This window comes from Podarcis gaigeae, assembly GCF_964106915.1.
Source record: "Podarcis gaigeae genome assembly, chromosome: 2".
Lineage (NCBI taxonomy): Eukaryota > Metazoa > Chordata > Lepidosauria > Squamata > Lacertidae > Podarcis > Podarcis gaigeae.
In genome coordinates this window covers 6,045,932-6,064,049 of record NC_139679.1, presented here as the reverse complement: position 1 = coordinate 6,064,049, position 18,118 = coordinate 6,045,932, and the positions used below count along the sequence as shown (strand labels likewise).

The 18,118-nt window shown below is 45.2% G+C and overlaps 1 protein-coding gene across 1 annotated transcript in view; it reads right to left on the bottom strand.

Moving 5' to 3' along the window:
* The window catches only part of FMNL3 (formin like 3), a 102,214-nt gene that overhangs the window by 19,077 nt on the left and 65,019 nt on the right, over positions 1–18,118 (bottom strand). The window contains 7 exon segments of the mRNA XM_083729376.1: positions 2,008–2,109; positions 3,205–3,354; positions 6,891–7,001; positions 8,877–8,951; positions 10,192–10,285; positions 15,589–15,665; positions 16,213–16,321. Of these exon segments, the coding sequence (XP_083585502.1) occupies positions 2,008–2,109; positions 3,205–3,354; positions 6,891–7,001; positions 8,877–8,951; positions 10,192–10,285; positions 15,589–15,665; positions 16,213–16,321 (718 nt within the window).

Genomic DNA, 18,118 nt, shown 5'->3' with positions numbered 1-18,118 from the left:
CTTGGTCGGGAGCTTCCTCCCCCTCGTGTGACCAGGTAGGTGGGCATGACTCTGGTGGGAGACCCCATAAAAGGGGATGATCAGGGAGCCACCTTCCTCTTGATGCCACACTCTTCTGATGCCATTTCTTCGCTTGGACTGCACTGCTGGGTCTCTGCCAGTACCACATGGGTCCATCCTTACAAGGATGTAAGCCACGCTGTATCTGTAACTACAAGCTAAGGCCTGCCTTCAGGGATCCAACTGTGAACTGAATGTGAGTAAACTTCTTATTACTTTAAAAATAAGCTTCTTGTGTCTTTATTCTTTTTAGGAGGGATAAAAGGGGACTTACCAGGAACCAAACCCAATATGAACAAAGTCAGATTGGATTGCTTAAGTAAAGAGATTCAAATGAATCTACCAACTAATTTCCTGCTATATATTGTGGAATGCACTCTGCTGCTGACTGACAAGTACGAGTTAGGAAGGATACTATTAAATCAATATATCCTCTCCTAGTACGAATGCCTCGCAAGACGGAAAACCCACTAGACGAAAGGGTTTTCCGTTTTGGAGGTGCTTCGCAAAACGAATTTCCTATGGGCTTGCTTCAAAGATGAAAATGTCTTGCGAGTTCCTGCAGGGTTTTTTTCCTCTCCCCCCCCCCCTTTTCTAAGCCGCTAAGCCGCTTATCTGCTTATCCGCTAAAAGCCGCTAAAAGCCGATAATAGCGCTAATAGCACTAATCCGCTAAGCCGTCAAAGGGCTTGCTTCGCAAGACGAAAAAACCGCTAGACGAAGAGACTTGCGGAACGGATTAATTTCTTCTTGCGAGGCACCACTGTATCTACAACATTCCCACAGAAGTTACATGGGTTTTGCCTATTTTTCACCACTGTTGATTTTAATAATCTTTTGAATGTTTTTAAATACAGTATCTGTTTTTAACTGTTTCCCCACCCCTCAATGGATAATTTTAATGTTTTATTTATTTTGCAAACTGCTTAGAGGTTTTCTTACAAGCAAGTTTAAGATAAATAAATGGGACCAAAAAGGCTTGGCATGGAAATGGGGTCTAGACTAGCCTGACATATTTGTTTCCTATGAGCATGTCATGTTTCCCCCTGGGGGGCAGGGCGAGCAGGAAGGGAGGGGAGAAGATGCAAATATGCTGCCCTCCACCTGCAGCAAAATATGATCCAATAAAAAACTTTGCTTCTTAGTTCTGCTGATTGCACCAACTGCTCAGGGAACTGGGTCGATGCCAGCACTGCCCTGGACCCCTTAACAGAACAGTTGAGATTTATCTGCAGGAGAAGACCCACATCCTCACACAAGGGAGGAATGGGGCCAAAGCATGGACAGTCCACAGAAACCCAGTCAGCCCCAAGCAAGGGAATAGGGACCATTTGCCAGCTGTCCTGAGTGTCACATTGTCACTTTGACCTGTGAACTAGAGCCCCATTAAAAACCCACATAAGATAAGACTTAAGAAAGGGTTGTTAGGAAAAATGTTCAGGTCCCAAACCAACAAGCATGCAAGAAAGAGCCTGGAAGGTAATGACTCAAGGAGGCAAGAATTGTGCCTCATCTCTGCAGTGCAAAGACCCAAGGATGAACCCTGATGGGGCATGTTCTTGCAAATCAGGAGTCTGTCAAAGCTTCATTCTTCAGGGAACCTTTTCCACACAGACCTGCCAGGCAGGGAACGTGGCATGTCCGCTCGAGAAATCCTGTTCATGGGGAGCATGGCCTGCGCCCACTAGGCCTCACCGTCATCCTGAATATCGTGTCTGAATAGAAAGTGTTCCCTGGCATACAGCAGTGCTCCCCCTATAGGTAGGAGGACTGGGAATGGTGAGCCAACTACCATGGAAGCCTGTCCATCGTTACAGATCTTTTCACTGAGAAGCGTCTGAGGAAGCATCCCAGGGAGGTTAGAAAAACCAATGACTTAACCCAGACAATGGACGGACCCCCATCTTCTTCGGAAAGCCTCCGCATCGCTTTTTCCTGGCCACATACCTTGACAATCTCCAACTCCTTCTCCCGCTGTAGCAGCTGTTTCTCCAGCTCTGCCACCCGCATTATGTTTTCATTCTCCAGATCCAGAAGCTTTTCTGTCAACTGAGCGGAAGAAAATAGGGATCACCAACTTTCCTTTGGTCAAAAAAGACGGTTCGGTTCTCATTATCCTGCTCAGATAACCATATGTCCAAAATCTGACGTGTGGAGCAGACTCGTGAGGCTCTTGTTTTTAAACAAGTTGCTGGCCCTCATGGTTATAACAATGTTTTTGCAAATGTGCAGCAGTTAAGCCCGACTGCACCTTCCCTTCCCAATGCCAGCTGGGGGATCTTCTTCAGCACAATGTACAATTAGCCTATTGCCCCAAGATGGTGGTGATGGCTGCTGGCCTATGGAGCTTTCAAAAGGATATTAGACAAATGAATGGAAGGTACACTCATTTTCCTCTGTTTTAGTATTTCAACTTGTATATTTTAAAGTAGGTTTGTATTTTTTCTTTGATTTTCTTGTTTTATCTTTTTTCAAAGCTCACTGAGGGTTGTTGTTGTTGTTTTTACAACCAAGCTGTGTATAAATTTTACGAAATAAATTTAGCCATGAAAGCTAAATGGAAGATCCATGTTTGGAAGAAGTATATTACTGAGTACCAAACGTTGGAGGGGTAAACCATGGTGGAGAGCAGTTGCCTTCAAGTCCTGCTTTGGAGCTTCCCAGAGGCATCTAATCAGTCATTGTTGGAAAAAGGATTCTGGACTAGATGGAACCATCTATCAGGACTCTTCCCTAAATGGCCTTGGCCCTGTATACCTGAAGGAGTATCTCTACCCCCATCGTTCAGCCCGGACACTGAGGTCCAGCTCCTAGGGCCTTCTGGTGGTTCCCTCACTGTGGGAAATGAAATTACAAGGAACCAGGCAGAGGGCCTTCTCAGTAGTGGCAGCCACTCTGTGGAATGCCCTCCCATCAGGTGTCAAGGAGATGAGTAACTATATAACCTTTAGAAGACACCCGAAGGCAGCCCTGTATAGGGAAGTTTTTAATGTTTGATGTTTTATTATGTTTTTATATTTTCCTGGAAGCTGCCCAGAGTGGCTGGGGAAACCCAGTCAGATGGGTGGCATATAAATATTGTTGTTATTGTTGTTAATTCCTATGTTCTTCTGGTGAACTAAAGGGGGGTATCTGTACACCTACATGTGATAAATGTTCTTCCAACTCCTCCACTTTCTCCAACGCTACGTTCTTGGTCTCGGCATCCTCCAGCAGCCCTCCGACATCAAATACGTTGTCCAGGTAAGCCTGGATCTGCACCTGCAACTTTTCGCTTTCCGTGTGTCTCGACTTCTGTGGAAAGAAACGAAAATGCAACACAAGAGGAAGAAAACTGCATGAAGCCAGCAAGCAAGGGGAAATTATCTTAAAGGGAACAAGTTTCCAGGTTGCTGCGTGATGGTACTGAGTCTCTCCCAAAAGCTACAACAGAACAGTGAGGACCATCTCATGATACATCCTCACAGGATATTTTCCACGCTCCCAGCTCATCTGATAGTACATACCTGGAAGCACTGGAGGCAGCCCCAATGATAAAGTGAGTCTGATGTCAACCCTGGTATGTCGAAGTTGGTATGTGACGAAATGCCAAGATTAATTAGGCCTCTGGAGAGCACTTTGGCTTATGGAATCCTGGAAACTGCAGGTGGGAGATCCCTAGACCCCCTCCACAGAACTACAGTTCCCAGAGATCCCTTGAAAGGAGGAACGACGAGTAAGTGAGATTAAGTCTGAGGGCCGCTTATGCCCTTGGAAGTGTCTGGAACTAGCACAAGTCTGACTTACTTCACAGCCATGCCTTGCCATCACCTCAGAAGGGTGTTTCCATCCCTTCCTGCTAGATGGCTAGAACTCTTCCCTGAATGGCTCTTCAGTTCCCAAGTTCTTTAATGTGCCTCTGAAGAGGCCTGTCCTTTTGTACCACTAAGCTTCTCTATTCTGCCGTTTCGTTCCTGTTACTGAACTGGTGCCTGTTTCCCTTGAACGAGCAATGACCTTGGTTCTGAGAACAAGACTTGGTCTCCTAATGTCTGTTTTGGTTTTGATTCAGCTGAAACCAAGGCTAGAAACTGACATCAAACTGGGATTTCCACCCAGCCTTTACACCCAACTCCACTGTTCTGCATCCTGCCATTACCTTCAATAATCAGCTTTGTTGTCTATTTTCATGTGAGGGTGGCCAGTCTTTTCAATAACAAGGCATTTATTTGATGCTGGGGCTTGAGAAGTTTAATTCTTTTGGTACCCCCCCCCCACTGCCTTGCAAAGGTTTTGCTTCCCATTCCATCAGTCACTTGCTAAGGAGTGCTTTTGCTGGGATCGACGACTATTCCACAGCAAAGTATATCACAGCCCTTAACTGGAAGGTTTAAACTAACAGTAGGGTCCTGATGAGATTTTTAAGTGCATTGGCTGCCATCACAGCAGACATAAACAGACCACCAGACTGCAAACAAGTATCTTGGCAACTCAAACGGGAAGGGAAAGGGAGGAGGAAGGCAAAGGTTAATGTTGGTTTTAGAGGAGCTGGAGACAACTTGAAAGAGGCATCACTCTCTTATTTTCTAGTCCCATCATTGTCTTTGATCAAGTAGGTTCTGTAGGTTTTTGAAACAATTCAAGCCCCAAGGAACCTGTTTACCAGAGACAATGGTGAGACATGTACACATTACAAGCAGAAACCCATCCCTACCCCCAAGCTGCCTCTCTGAAAAAAGACCAGTCCATCTCCAACTGAAGTCATAGTGCTCAAAGATAGCACAAGGAACCAAATGTGTGTTGATTAAGGCAGTGTTTCCCAACCTTGGGTCTCGAGCTGTTTTTGGACTACAACTCCCATCATCCCTAGCTAGGAAGACCAGTGGTCAGGGATCATGGGAACTGTAATCCAAAAACAGCTGGAGACCCAAGGTTGGGAAACACTGGATTAAGAGAAACTCTCCTAAGCATGTTTGTGAAGAGGGAAGTTTCTGTGGTTTTTTAACAGATATTTTTTTCAGGAAATGTGAAGCAGGCATTTCATAAGAGTGCTTCCATACTGAAAATGTTGTGGTATTACAAATAGGTAATTGACAACTGTTTGGGTTTTTTAAAAAAAAAATCTTATCAAATTTCCCCTGGATTTTCCTCACGAATGCATAAGGAGCAACAATCTCACAACAAACACCCGTCTGGAAGCACCCTCAGTTCCAGGCGATCTTTATCTGCCTCTGATGAAGTGGGTTCTGGACCTCAAACATTTATGCCACTATAAATTTGATAGTCTTGAAGAGGTGCTACTGGACTCTTAATTGCTTTTGCTGCAACAGGCTAACAAGAGTAACCCTGTATTTTGGAGCAAAGGCTCCAAAAGATACTCTAAATGAAGGTTACTCTCCAATAGGAGTACGTTATGCTGCCTTTCTGTCAATCTGTCTCTCTCACACACAAACGTCCTGCCTGGACACAGTTCACTTCTAGTTGAAAACACCTCTACTAAAAGGATGAGCAGCTGTTTTTTCTTGTTGATCTTTGGTACTGATCACATTGGTTGCTGTATTTCAGCCTAGTTTGCATGTTAGTGCATAAATATTGTGCCAATAATCATAACTGTAAGCCTAGAGGGCATTTTGTTCCCCTCAAAAGGTAACTTCTGTGCACCAGGAGAAAAAGGTAATGAAGAAAAATCTGTGAACAAGACTGCAGTGTAACACACCCATGTTTTTCATGAAGGCCAGCACAGCGTGTGATTCAAACCTCAAAGCGATTTTGCTTCAAGGATTTGGCACAACGACTTCTAGAAGGAACAACATTACTTATCAAAACTTGTCTAAGCTCAGGGAAAATGCAGGAATCTTGCTTGCGTTAAGCGCCTATGCATTTAGGTGTCAAGTGTGAGTAGATGCCACCTTCCTGTGATTTTCTCTATTAATTCCTCCCCTCTCATGTAGGTGTCCCTCACTGATGGATCTGAGCAAGCCATTCTGCCCAGACTCATATGGTCACAAGTTGTTCTGAGAAATTTCAACCATTAATTAGCTTTAACACCCTGGTAGAGTTTAACTTAAAATCAATGGACCTAAACAAAGATCAAGAGACCATACATGAATATGAAAATTTAATGATTCATGTGTCAGATCACATGACTATTAAGCTCACAACCCCAGTCACGGAAAAATCTGGTGAGGAAAAATGCAACTGGTTGGTTCAACCATGAATGTTTATCTTTAAAGGGACAGGTTAGAACTAGATATCACCACTATAGAGACTCTAGTGTGCAGAGACTGCCGGAGGAATACTTTAAATTGAAACACCAATTACATATCTTAATTTGCAGGAGGAACAAGTTATTCACTGAAAAACAATGGGAACTTTGAATCCAAGCAACAGTAGCTAACGATTCCAGCATTAGTTTCTGGAGCCCTTGACAAGAGACCCTCCATGACTAACACTGTCCCATCTCAGACATGGTACGAATACTATTTAAAAGTATTCTGTGATGAGAGGGTGCGCTCTGTGGAGCCTCAGGAGTTTACTATAGAGGACCTCTCAGAATGGGCACCAGTCAAAACAGAAAAAGTTATTGCCCCAAATCTAGGAAGGCCCAGGTCATGATGCAATTCCACCAGAGTTACTTAAAGTAGGTGCCGCTTTGCAGATATCAAACTGAGCATGCAGGCGCCAAAAGGGCAGGAGACAGCAGCACATGCAACTATAAAAGGTTCAGATCTAGCTGAACAACCCCATTGCCCATCTTTGTCAGCCATTTGGCCTATTCTTGGAAAAAGTCTGACCGGGACTAGGTTCTATCAGCTGTACCTAGATTGGCTTGTGAAGAGACTGGGTGTTACCTGTAGGAACTCTTCCAGACCTAGTTTGGTGAACTCATATTGTAGGTGCACACGGAAGTTCATGTCTTCAACAGAGTGCACCACGATGTTGATGAACTGCATACAGGCCACCTGAAAAACACATTGAGAGAGGGCAGCTGGCATTATGGCGCACAACTTCAATTTGTCATTCCCCTGTGGTTTTGTCTAGAGTGCCAGGGTCTTCCCTAACATGTTGTCCTCTAGATACTGCTGGACTAAAAAAAAATACCCCATTATACTGGCTGTTGGCCATACTGGTTTGAGGCCTGATGGGAGATGGGAGTCCAAGATCATCTGGAATACACCATGTTGCAGAAGCCTGGTCTAGATGTTCCACCGATACAGGATCAAATGTTTAAAAAGCCTACGTTCCAGGACACCACAGTTGGGGAATGCACCTGTGAAAAGTCCCACCATCAATCCATTTGCTGGGAAGGAGAAGGAATGAAGAGGCAAGAGCCAGACCTAGGTCTGCAAAGGCATTGAGAGATAGATGGCAATAGGCAGAAGACCTTTAAAATACATGATGGCCCACTAGGTGGAAGCACTTGGGAAAGGCAGATGGGAACATAGGCTGCCAAGTTACTGTTTTGCACTGTAAACCATGCAGCTTGCACTGTAAACTATAAACCATTTAGGAGTTGTTTTGTTGTTGATTAATAGGTATTAAATCAATCAATAAAAATATATTGACTGTGTGCAAGAGCGCTGCCAGTCTTTGCACAGTACATAAATTGGATGGGGGGGCGGGAAAGAGTCCCTACCCCATAGCAGAGATAGGTACCCAGTAACTTGCTGTCCATATGCAGACTCTACCAATCCAATTCACAGTGTAAAATGGGAATTCCTGCACAATGGGGAAGGCTTCTGGGGTTGAGATCCCTGCACCTCAGCTACCATAATTTTTGGGAGGAGCTTTGCATAATTAAGAGGAGGGAGTTCAGCTCAGCGGCAGAAATTCACTTTTCATGCCAGCATGTCCAGTTTTTAAAAAAGGATCAGGAGTCAGGTGATGGAAAAGACCTCTGCCCAAAATTCTGGAGAGCGGCTGCCAGTTGGGGTGGACCAATAGTAAAGCATCTTCCTATGTTGCTTCCTAAAATTCTATCGGCTAGCATGCAGATGCAGTGTGCTTTAATACTGGGGTTTTGCAGCTCTATGTTGGAACATGGTAATTAGAAATATAGGGAACTGTGTTATGCAGGTGGCGATCATTTTAGGCAAGTCCAATTGGCATGTGATCGCTGACACATGGGAAGAGGGCAGATCTGGGGCATAAAGGGGTAAAATGGAGTGGGTCGCACTTATGTGTGCTCCGCCAATGTGCGGAGGGGCCAGGAATGGAACCCCTGTGCAAAATGCTTGCCGCCCGTACTGCGTCAGAACATTGGTCCATGTTGATGCAAAATAAGAATGGATAAATATGAAGAAATCTGGAACAAATATTTAAGTGATAAGGCAGATAGTGGTGGAAAGTAGTGGGAGGAGAGAGAGGTGGGGAAATATTGTTAAAAAAGGTGTAGTCATAGGTATATCAGTGTATTCAAATCTGAATTATCAAATTGTGTTATTATTGTTATTAAGGTTTTTGTTGTATGTGTCTTTTGTGGTTGATGTTTGTATCAAAAAAATGATTAAATAGTTTTTTTAAAAAAAGAACATTGGTCCATCTATTATCCACAGCAGGGGTGGAGAAGATACTGACGGCTCTGTCCGGATATCAGAACTCTTCTTGGGCCACACTCTGTTGGCCAGATTCCCCACTGGCCCGACTGTTTATGCCTGGCTGGAATGTGTCCTTGCCCACAGCACGGTCAGTGACAGCATGTATATAATCTTGTATTTAAGAGACACTGTATATACCGCAATCTGCCCTTTGCATCAGATTGTGGGAGCTGCTGGCATAAACAGAACAGTGACTCGCGCTTTTATGCAACTCAGGGCACCAGGGCTTTTGCTCCTTACCATGAAGTCAATATTGCTGTCCTCGTTACGGAAATACTCCATCAGCTTCTCAAAGCGGTGCTGCTCTTTGCAAACCTGAGAAGCAGAGAGCACAGCAGGGTCTTAAGGGTGCTTTAGTACTGGTGAGCCAGCCAAATACAGACTGTTCCCGGTATGCAGTCTTTGTAGACTTCTCCGTAAGTACCCCTTCACGTAGCTATTCATCCCTTCTACCAGATTCACATGCACATTCCGATATTCTCAAGCACATTCCTGTATTCATTCTTTTACCCAGCCACACATGAGCAGCCCGGGCAGGAGGAACAAGCAGCTCTGCTTGAATCCCTCGGCAGAAAAAAAATTGGCTCCTTCTCCTTCTACCCTGCATATGCAGGCTCCACCTCTTTTTAAATTTTAATTTTGGATTTAGAATTCCCTGCCTTTGATGGATGTTTCAAGGGGGCAAACAGTAGAATAAAACAATTAATAATGCTAATAATAATCATTTAAGAGAGCAGGATCCATTAAGACAAAATACACAAAAAAGTGGGGAGGAGAAGATGCCACAAAAAGGCAGATCAGATGATATTAAAAGCCTAAGCAAACAGGACAGGCTTTGCTTGGCACTTAAAAGACGGTGCCAGGCTCACACATGTAGGGAAGGAATTGCATTATGTGGGTGAGGAGGCCTGGTGTCCACCTGTCTAACCTCAGACACGGAGGGTGTCAAGAGAAGAGCCTTCAATCAACTTCACCTCGAATGAAAGGCTACAGGGCTTTATGCCATCCAAAAATAGGACTGGTGGGCTTTCAAGTGCAGTTATGGTGTGGAGTGGAGCTACCTGTGTAGAGGCCCACTCCTGAGCTCAGGAAAGCAGAGGTAAACAGGTACTAAGGTGTGCTGGTATTGTAGTTTGCTCCTAAGTGGCACTAACACATGGGCTCTGATTTGGGATCAAAGGTTGGCCAATGCTACTCTATCCATGTATGCTACACGACTTTTCCTCCACCTCCCTCCCTCAACCTGCGTATCTATCTTTCCATTTGTCCTTGTGCGCACAACTTTTTACTTAATTGTCCCCACTCCCACGCACACCCCTCTAGCCGTTCATTGCCACGTTCCTGCATCTATTTCCCTCATCTTGCCTTCCCTTCCTCTTCCAAGTTTCATGTCTCTCCCAGGTATGGGGAACCTGTGGCGTTCTGATGTTTCTGCGACTCCAACTCCCATCAGCCCCAGCTATCATGGCCAATGATCAGGGCTGATGGGAGCTCAAGAATAACTGCAGGTTCCCCGTTGCTGATTTCCCCCAGGGTGCTGAAGGTTAGTCCTCACCTCCTTGAAATTCTCAAAAGCAGCCAAAATGATCTCATGGCCGCCACGCACCAGACAAACAGCTGCCAGCAGTTCTAACACCAGGGCTTTTGTCCTGGAGAGAAAAGAGAGAAGCAAGGATGTGCCACCAACCAGAAAGAAAAGCAATGTCATTTTGCTGGTGACGCAGAATATATCCCACAATGATAACAGCATCCCTCTGATGCAACTGTTGCAGAGGCATGCAGCAGGGGCAGCCAACGTAGTAACCACCAGGTGTCGTTGGACTACAATTCCCATCATCTCCAATCACAGGCCATGCTGGCTGGGGCTGGTGGGAACTGAAGTCCAAGAACACCCGCAGGGTACCAAACTGGCTACCCCTATCATTCAAAGTTGAGGCTTTCCTGTCAGGGGGCCATGCTTCCAACAAACCGCTGTCTATTCCAGTTTTGCAACACATGAGTAGGTTTTGTGATCAGCAGGTGTCCCTGACTGTTCAGCTTTGCCCCTGCTCCTAGTGCAGTTTGATCATTTCTGGCTTCCAGCTCAACACATCCTTTGGTGCGGCAACTAATGCTAGGTAAAACAGAGGGTCCCCCTCTAGGGATGCAGGGACAGAGTGACTCCACATATATCTGGCAAGATGGGCAGAGCCAGGATTTATTTTACGGGGAGCAGGCTTTATGTCAGGGGGGCAGAACCGAGTTATCTGTGATGCAATTGGTCAGTCAGTTAAGTATTTTACGCCCATGTCTGGCATGATCCTGCCACTTTAACAGCAGCTTTCAAGTGAAAAATAGCTTGTTTTTCTCTGTATCTCTCACCTTACCAATTAAAGGACAGCTTGCAGAACTTTATCTGAACAACAGTGTACAGTGGTACCTCGGGTTACATACACTTCAGGTTACATACACTTCAGGTTACAGACTCTGCTAACCCAGAAATAGTACTTCAGGTTAAGAATTTTGCTTCAGGATGAGAACAGAAATCATGCTCTGGCGGTGCAGTGGCAGCAGGAGGCCCCACTAGCTAAAGTGGTGCTTCAGGTTAAGAACAGTTTCAGGTTAAGAATGGACCTCCGGAACGAATTAAGTACTTAACCTGAGGTACCACTGTATCTGGTTTGCTCCTCAGGCCCCACTGCCTTCTTGGTTAAGCAGTGCTTCCCACTGATTTTCATGCAAACTATACCTGCTGAAATTCCATCTTCTACACAATTATTAAAAGGTGCAGTTATTAAAAGGTACCTTCTCTCTCACTTTGCCAAGGTGGGTGACACTGGCTGACTTTGATTTGCCCAGATGTAATGAGGAATGGCCATTACTTTGCACACAGAAGGTGCCAAGTTCAATCCTTGGTGTCTCCTGGTAGGACTGAGGAAAGACTCCTGCCCGAAACCTGCCAGCCAGTGTCAGCAGTACTGAGCTAGATGCACCAATGTTCTGATTTGGCATAAGCCACTTTCTGTCGTAAAAAAACCTGGTGTCTCTTCTAATTTCTGGAGAGCTGAGATGGCGTAGTGGTATAAAAAAATGCATTGTATTCAGGGGAAATTGTTCGCAAAAGTGTGCATGTTTGGCAAAATTGCATGCAAACGTGTACATAGGGGGGGAAATGCACACTAAAATCCTGATGAAGTATTGTGAAGGCTTTAAAAAAACAGCCCAAGTCTCCTTGGCTGCTATCAAATACAGAACACTGGGCAAGATTGGTCATTAGACTGAGCCCAGCAGGGAGTTTCCTAACCGAGATGCGTTTTCAAATGCTGAATTAATATTGTTAGGGCAAGGGGAGGCAATAAAAAAAGTGCAAACTTATAACGTCTATGCAAGAAGAAGAAATATTGTATATAAATTATATTTTGCAGTTCATATTGTAAACATTACTTTGCAGAGCATACCAAAAGACCCCCAGGGACATGGTTCACTCATGAGCTTGCTTCCCTCTGTATAAATGCCCATTCATCATATAGTGCCAGGACTGGATATGTGATAAGCCAACACAAGATGTAAACCAGCAACTTTGCAATGGAAGGCCTGGAAACTGCAGATGATCAATGCACTTTATATCAACAACATGGCCCAGACAGTTTTTCTGGCTGTGCACAGAGATTTCGGTTAGGCCAAACAATATGAGGAAACAGGGGAAAGTTGTCCAAGTCCACATCTGTTCTGCAAATTAAAACCTGCTCGAAATCAGTTTCACTAGCTGGAGGCAGGCCATTGTTTCGGTTTGTTTTTCAGAGCCGATGGCAGTTTGAAGGAGGGATGGCTGCTAATAGCGTGTGAACTCATCCCATTTCCATGTTGGCTAAACAGGTTTTGCAGGGTTTTGTGAAGCATATCAAAAAACTGCAAATCTTGTTTGACCAGAGGCAATATATGGAGGGATCCATGGTATCATACAAACACACACACACCACGGACCCCTCCAGACATCCTTTTTATTGTGCATCTGTTATGATTTGTGCTCATGATGGTCTTGGGGCAGTTATACACGATCCTGTTTTCAATACTGTTTGTGCCAGCTGTCAGGGAACTGCCCTCATGCCTCTGGTGACATTGCAAAATCTTTTTCTCAGACGCCTTTTGAAACTACCCTCCTGTGTAAGCAATTCTGCTATTCGCTTAGAACTTAAGACCCCCTCCTTAGAGATTCTGATGTGGAGACATGCCTTTAATTATTGGCTGTCCCTTTGACATAAATTGCCTAATTACCATCTTATTCAGTGCCTTTGGAGAGATGAATTCACCAGCCCATGGGCAACAAACATCCATTCCAAACTGTTGTCTTATGGAATCTCTCCTTCCGATATACTAAATTTAGATCTAATTACAGCTAAAGAGGTAATCAAACAAAGATTGGAGGAGGTTGATTTGCAACAAAATCTTACTACAGGTGGAGGTACATGTTCCCCGATAAATCAGGGCATTACATCTATGTCCCAGATACCTCGATATCTGTCTACCTTATCGGTTGCGTCACATAGATTCACATTTGTTAGAGCCAGATTTAATGTGTTCCCCTCAAATGTGCTGAGCAATAGATTTTCTAACGGTAAAACCTCTGTTTTATGCGCATGTGACAACAAATCAATAGAATCCCTTTATCATATCTTGTTTAATTGTCCTTTATATATTGTTCCCCGATCAAGGATTCTGAGTTCAATCATTTTGGAAACTGTTGCTAAACCACCTGAATTACATCTAGCCTATCTACTCCAGGACATTGACTCTTATAGAACATTACAGGTTGCCAGATTCCTGATTTCAGTTCTTTCATAGAAAAGACTTCATGGAATGCTGCATAACTATTAAAAATCTAGTAAACTCTATGCACCATCTTTATATTCAAGGCCACAATACGGTACATCTAGAGATTGTATGTAATGTGAAGGAGATTATGCGTTGAAATATTTTAGTTGATATTTTAGAATGTAAAATGCTATTTTATTTATTGGTTTTACCTCGTGGGCTTATAGCCGAATAAAGTATTATCTATCTATCTGTCAGGAAACTGCCATCGGCTCAGGGGTGAGAGGGGAAAAGGCGGATGGATTACAGAGAGCCCCCAAAGATCGTGGGAAGCAGCACCTTCTCAGCGGAGGAGAGTAACCACGCCTCCAGCGGAGAGGAGCTGCAGGGCTTGGGGGAGGCGAGGCAGTGCCAGGACACCCTGCCTGGGCAAAGCGGGGAGGAGAGAGGTCCTCTGTTACCCACGCCCTCCTTGCGCAGTAGGCTTCTGTGCAGAGAGGGGAAGTGCATACTGGGCGTCAAGAAACTACTCTGCTGGGGAAGGTTTAAGGACCGCCCTTTCTCAGATTCTGCCAGTGAATGAGGGAGCCACGGAATAGTGGCGCTCTGCATGGTGAAGGGTTTTTTTGGCACCAATAACAAGGCTTTACAGCCGACCAGGAGGGATTTGCCTGATTGCTCTCGAGCAACCCCTTGGTACCCTTATAGCAGCAAACGTTTAAGGGTGGCTCTACTGCTTCCTTTCCAATCAGTGCATGCCCCCTAATTTCCTGCTGAAATCCTGTAACATTTCATAACACAAATGTTCTCTTTCTTAGAGGACCCCCACTTTTGTCGCACTGCAGTGTAAGAGTGTGGGGCAATAACACTGGGGAAGCATCAGAGGACATCTAAAAAGGTGGAATGTGTGGATGATGCACTACAGTGGTGCCTCGCAAGACGAAATTAATCCGTTCCGTGTGGCTCTTCGTATAGCGGTTTTTTCGTCTTGCGAAGCAAGCCCATTGACAGCTTAGCGGATTAGCGCTATTAGCGGTTTAGCGGCTTTTAGCGGCTTATCAGCTTAGCGGATCAGCTGATAAGCAGCTTAGCTGCTTAGAAAAAGGGGGGGGGAACCCGCAGGAACTCGCAAGACATTTTCGTCTTGCGAAGCAAGCCCATAGGAAATTCGTTTTGCGAAGCGCCTCCAAAACGGAAAACCCTTTCGCCTAGCGGGTTTTCCGTCTTACGAGGCGTTCGTCTTGCGGGGCACCACTGTATAAATCTAGCCCTGGTGCACTAGTACTGCATCAATCACATGCAACAACAAACATCAATCTGTCTGGAGGGCCTCATGGAATGTGATGGTTCTCTCAAGCCACTTTCAGCTCACTTAAGAACAAGTGTCTGTCTCCAGCTGTCAGGGACCAGAAGGATGCTGACTCGTGTGCGCCAGGGGAAGGGATTTGTGGGAGAGCAGTGATTTGTGGGGACCTCTACTTGCCAGGAGGCAAGAGGCAGAGGCAGCTTCTGTTGTCTCACCACCAAACCCCTGGCTCTGAACCTTCTTCCCCTGCGGGTTTCCTTGGGGGTTCCCCAGCTGGTGTTTCCCACCACTCCTCTGTGCCCAGCGAGTCCATGACAGCTTCAGAGCTGGAGGTTGGGGGCTTCCCCACCCGCTCCCACACCACTGTCTCCCAGAACTGGGGGGGGGGGGAGATCCATAAAAAGGTGAAGGGGGAGTGGTTCCCTGCAGCTGCTCTGTAGAGCGCAGAGCTGTGAACAGCAGCTTAGACACTAGACTGGTATGTGTAAGTATTCAGAGTCCTAGAAACTATTCTCAGCGTCCACTTTTGTCAATGAAGAGTTAACTATCTGCCGTGTGCTTTCCTTTGGCTGGGGAGCACCTGTGACACCAGCTTTGACTTCTTTGTGAAGAGTTTTGAGGACAGCAGTTCTCTGTGGATGTGAAATTCTTAGTCCCATTACACAACTAAAACCCCTTACTGGTAGGAGAAGCCCAAGGGACAGCTGAAGAGGCTTGACAATGCTTGTAAGGCGAGCAGGACCTGGCATTTTTAAACACACTAAGAGCCGAACAAACAGAGCCACATTAGTCTACCTATAGAGGGTAAGTTATCCACGTTTCCACAGGGCGCACCTGAACACCCAGCCGCCTTACCTGGGGTTCTTATTGTTCAAGCTGAGGGCAATCTCATTGACAGCGTGAGGATGAGACATGACCAGATTGAATCCATACTGACATGCAAAAAGGGGAAGAAATGCATAGACGTATTAGGAGTAGAAAGAACCAGTGAAACCTCAGTGAAACTGTTGATTTAGCAGCCCAGGCACAGCCTGGAGTGGAGTCATTATATAGTGCCAATCATCTAGGAAACTGGCATTACTAAAAATAAATAAATGATGCGTTTTCAAAGGAATATCACACATCGCACAATAACAAAGGGGTTCATGCCTCCCCCCAGCCCCTCAAAAATGTTCTTTTGGCTCAGATTTATTACACACACACACACACACACACACACACACACACACACGTCTTATGTGTCCAATCATCTGCAATCTGCACTTGTTTCCAACTCCCACAACCCATCCCAGGCCCTTTAGATAGAGCCAGGCTACAAATGTAAATAAATAAGTACAAGCACACATTTTGATTTATTTTACTCTGCTAGGGTAGAATTCAGTTTTCCCCACTCATGAAATGTTGGGTTTAGACTTGCAGCCCACAGGCATCCCTGATCCTAGCTAGAGGCAGGCAATAGAACGGTTCTGTCAGCATTACCTGGTAGTTCATAATGGCTCGCAAGCACAGGATGCAAACGTGGACGTCATCCTTCTGGCTAACCAGCCGTGAGTTCTTCAGGGCTTTCCTGCTGGGAAGGGTGGTGTATCTGGCAAAAAGAGAGTCCTACATTTAGCACACTCATACACACACACACACACAGAAAAAGCAGTGAGGCTCAAAAAAATGTTTGCCCCATGCCAGTGATGAGGTCACGGCCGCAGCTAAGAACAGGAAGGGAGAGCTGTAATTAGAACCACCAGCTTCTGTCAGAAAGTTTGCCCAAGATGTGGGTTTCTCGCTGGTAAAAGAAAGGCTGAATGGCTACCGCTCATTTGGAGTCTAAGATCAACTCAGGGGTTTTGCTAATCTTCTTAAAAGCTAAGTTCCAGGAGACCACCGTTGTCAGTTTTAGCTTTCAACACATGAACAAACACCCCTCAAGAGATAGGGCATTCAGCTTTTATTTGCTGAAACAAGGAGAAATTAAAGTCATGCTGCTTAAAAATATATATATACAGTTCCCAAAAACCTGAAGCAAAAATATTGTAAATACACTGGGGATTTAAATGGGGGTTTCCAAAAGGAATAAAGAAGTTTCTTGTCAAAAATCTGGAATACTCTCTAGGTGTTTGAGACACAGAAAGAACACAAGGGCCGAAAAGCTCAGTGATCAAGGAGGAAAACTATGTTTGGCCTGATTTGAGCCTTTGGGTGAGTTGGGGGTCAGCATATATATCTGCCATGTCTCTCCAGGACAGTATGGGGAGACACTGATCCCTTTGCAGCCACGACCCTCATCCAAGATGGAGTTCCCACAGGTATTATGCAGATTCTCTCACCTAAACTAAAAATGTCTGTACTCATGAGCTCCCAATTTTTAAAGTCATGAGCTGGAAAGGGAACCAGATGACCAAACTAAGAAAAGGAGTCCACCCAACCCATGGGTACCATTTAGGCATCCTGTCTTCTGAATCCCTGGAGTACCCTCTAAACTTGGTTTAATATTTCTTAGGCTAGAGGCAAAGAGTAGGAGATGATACAAAAAAAGCATTGTTTCAACGTGTTCTGTTTCTTATCTTGGTCAACTATGTTTTGCAGGATTTAGGTAAACACAAAAGCCTCCCAAATGAATGTATATACCACAAACAGCAATACTTCTTTCAAACCACCCATCACTCTTTGAAGGAGAAAAATGATAATAATCTTTCAGCAGCCCTTGTTGCTCAATAGCTGTCTCAATGTGTAAACTGCTTTGAGGTTGTGGTTGGGTGCTCGTTTGTTTTTACAATCAAGTGGTATGTAATTTTTTATGAAACAAATAATAAACAAATACACCACAGAATTTCTCTGCTGGACCTGCAAGGATATCCAGCCACCTCAAAGTACCGAATGCCTACTATTATCAAGAATCATCAGGCTTACAGTTAAAATTGTCAGGAGCAATAGCCCTGCGAGGTAAAACTGTTTTTCTTTCCATTTTACAGATGGGAATCAGAGTCTGAGAGAGAAGGAGCTTTTCCAAAGTTAGCCAACGGGCCTGTGACTAAGTTGGAGTTTGAACCATGTCCATTCCCAGGACAGGAACCTCCGGACAGCGAGGTACCAGGAGTCTTGGACCTTGCTCTTGGATCATCTGTCCCCATTGGCCGCTTGGCCACCTGCTTGCCACCAGGCCACCAGCCCTGAGTGTGGACTGCAGGGGCCCCCTCTCTGTTCCCGCACACATCTTCATGCACCTAGGCCACCGTCCAGCCCGGGGAGCGTGCAGAGAATTCCTCACGCAGCAGCCCAGTGCAGAAATACTTACCCAGGTGACAAGGACAGAGAAAGAGAGAGAACAGGAGACCCAGCAAAGACAGGCAAACAGAGCATGGCAAAAGAGAAGGCCTGGAGCAGAGAGGAG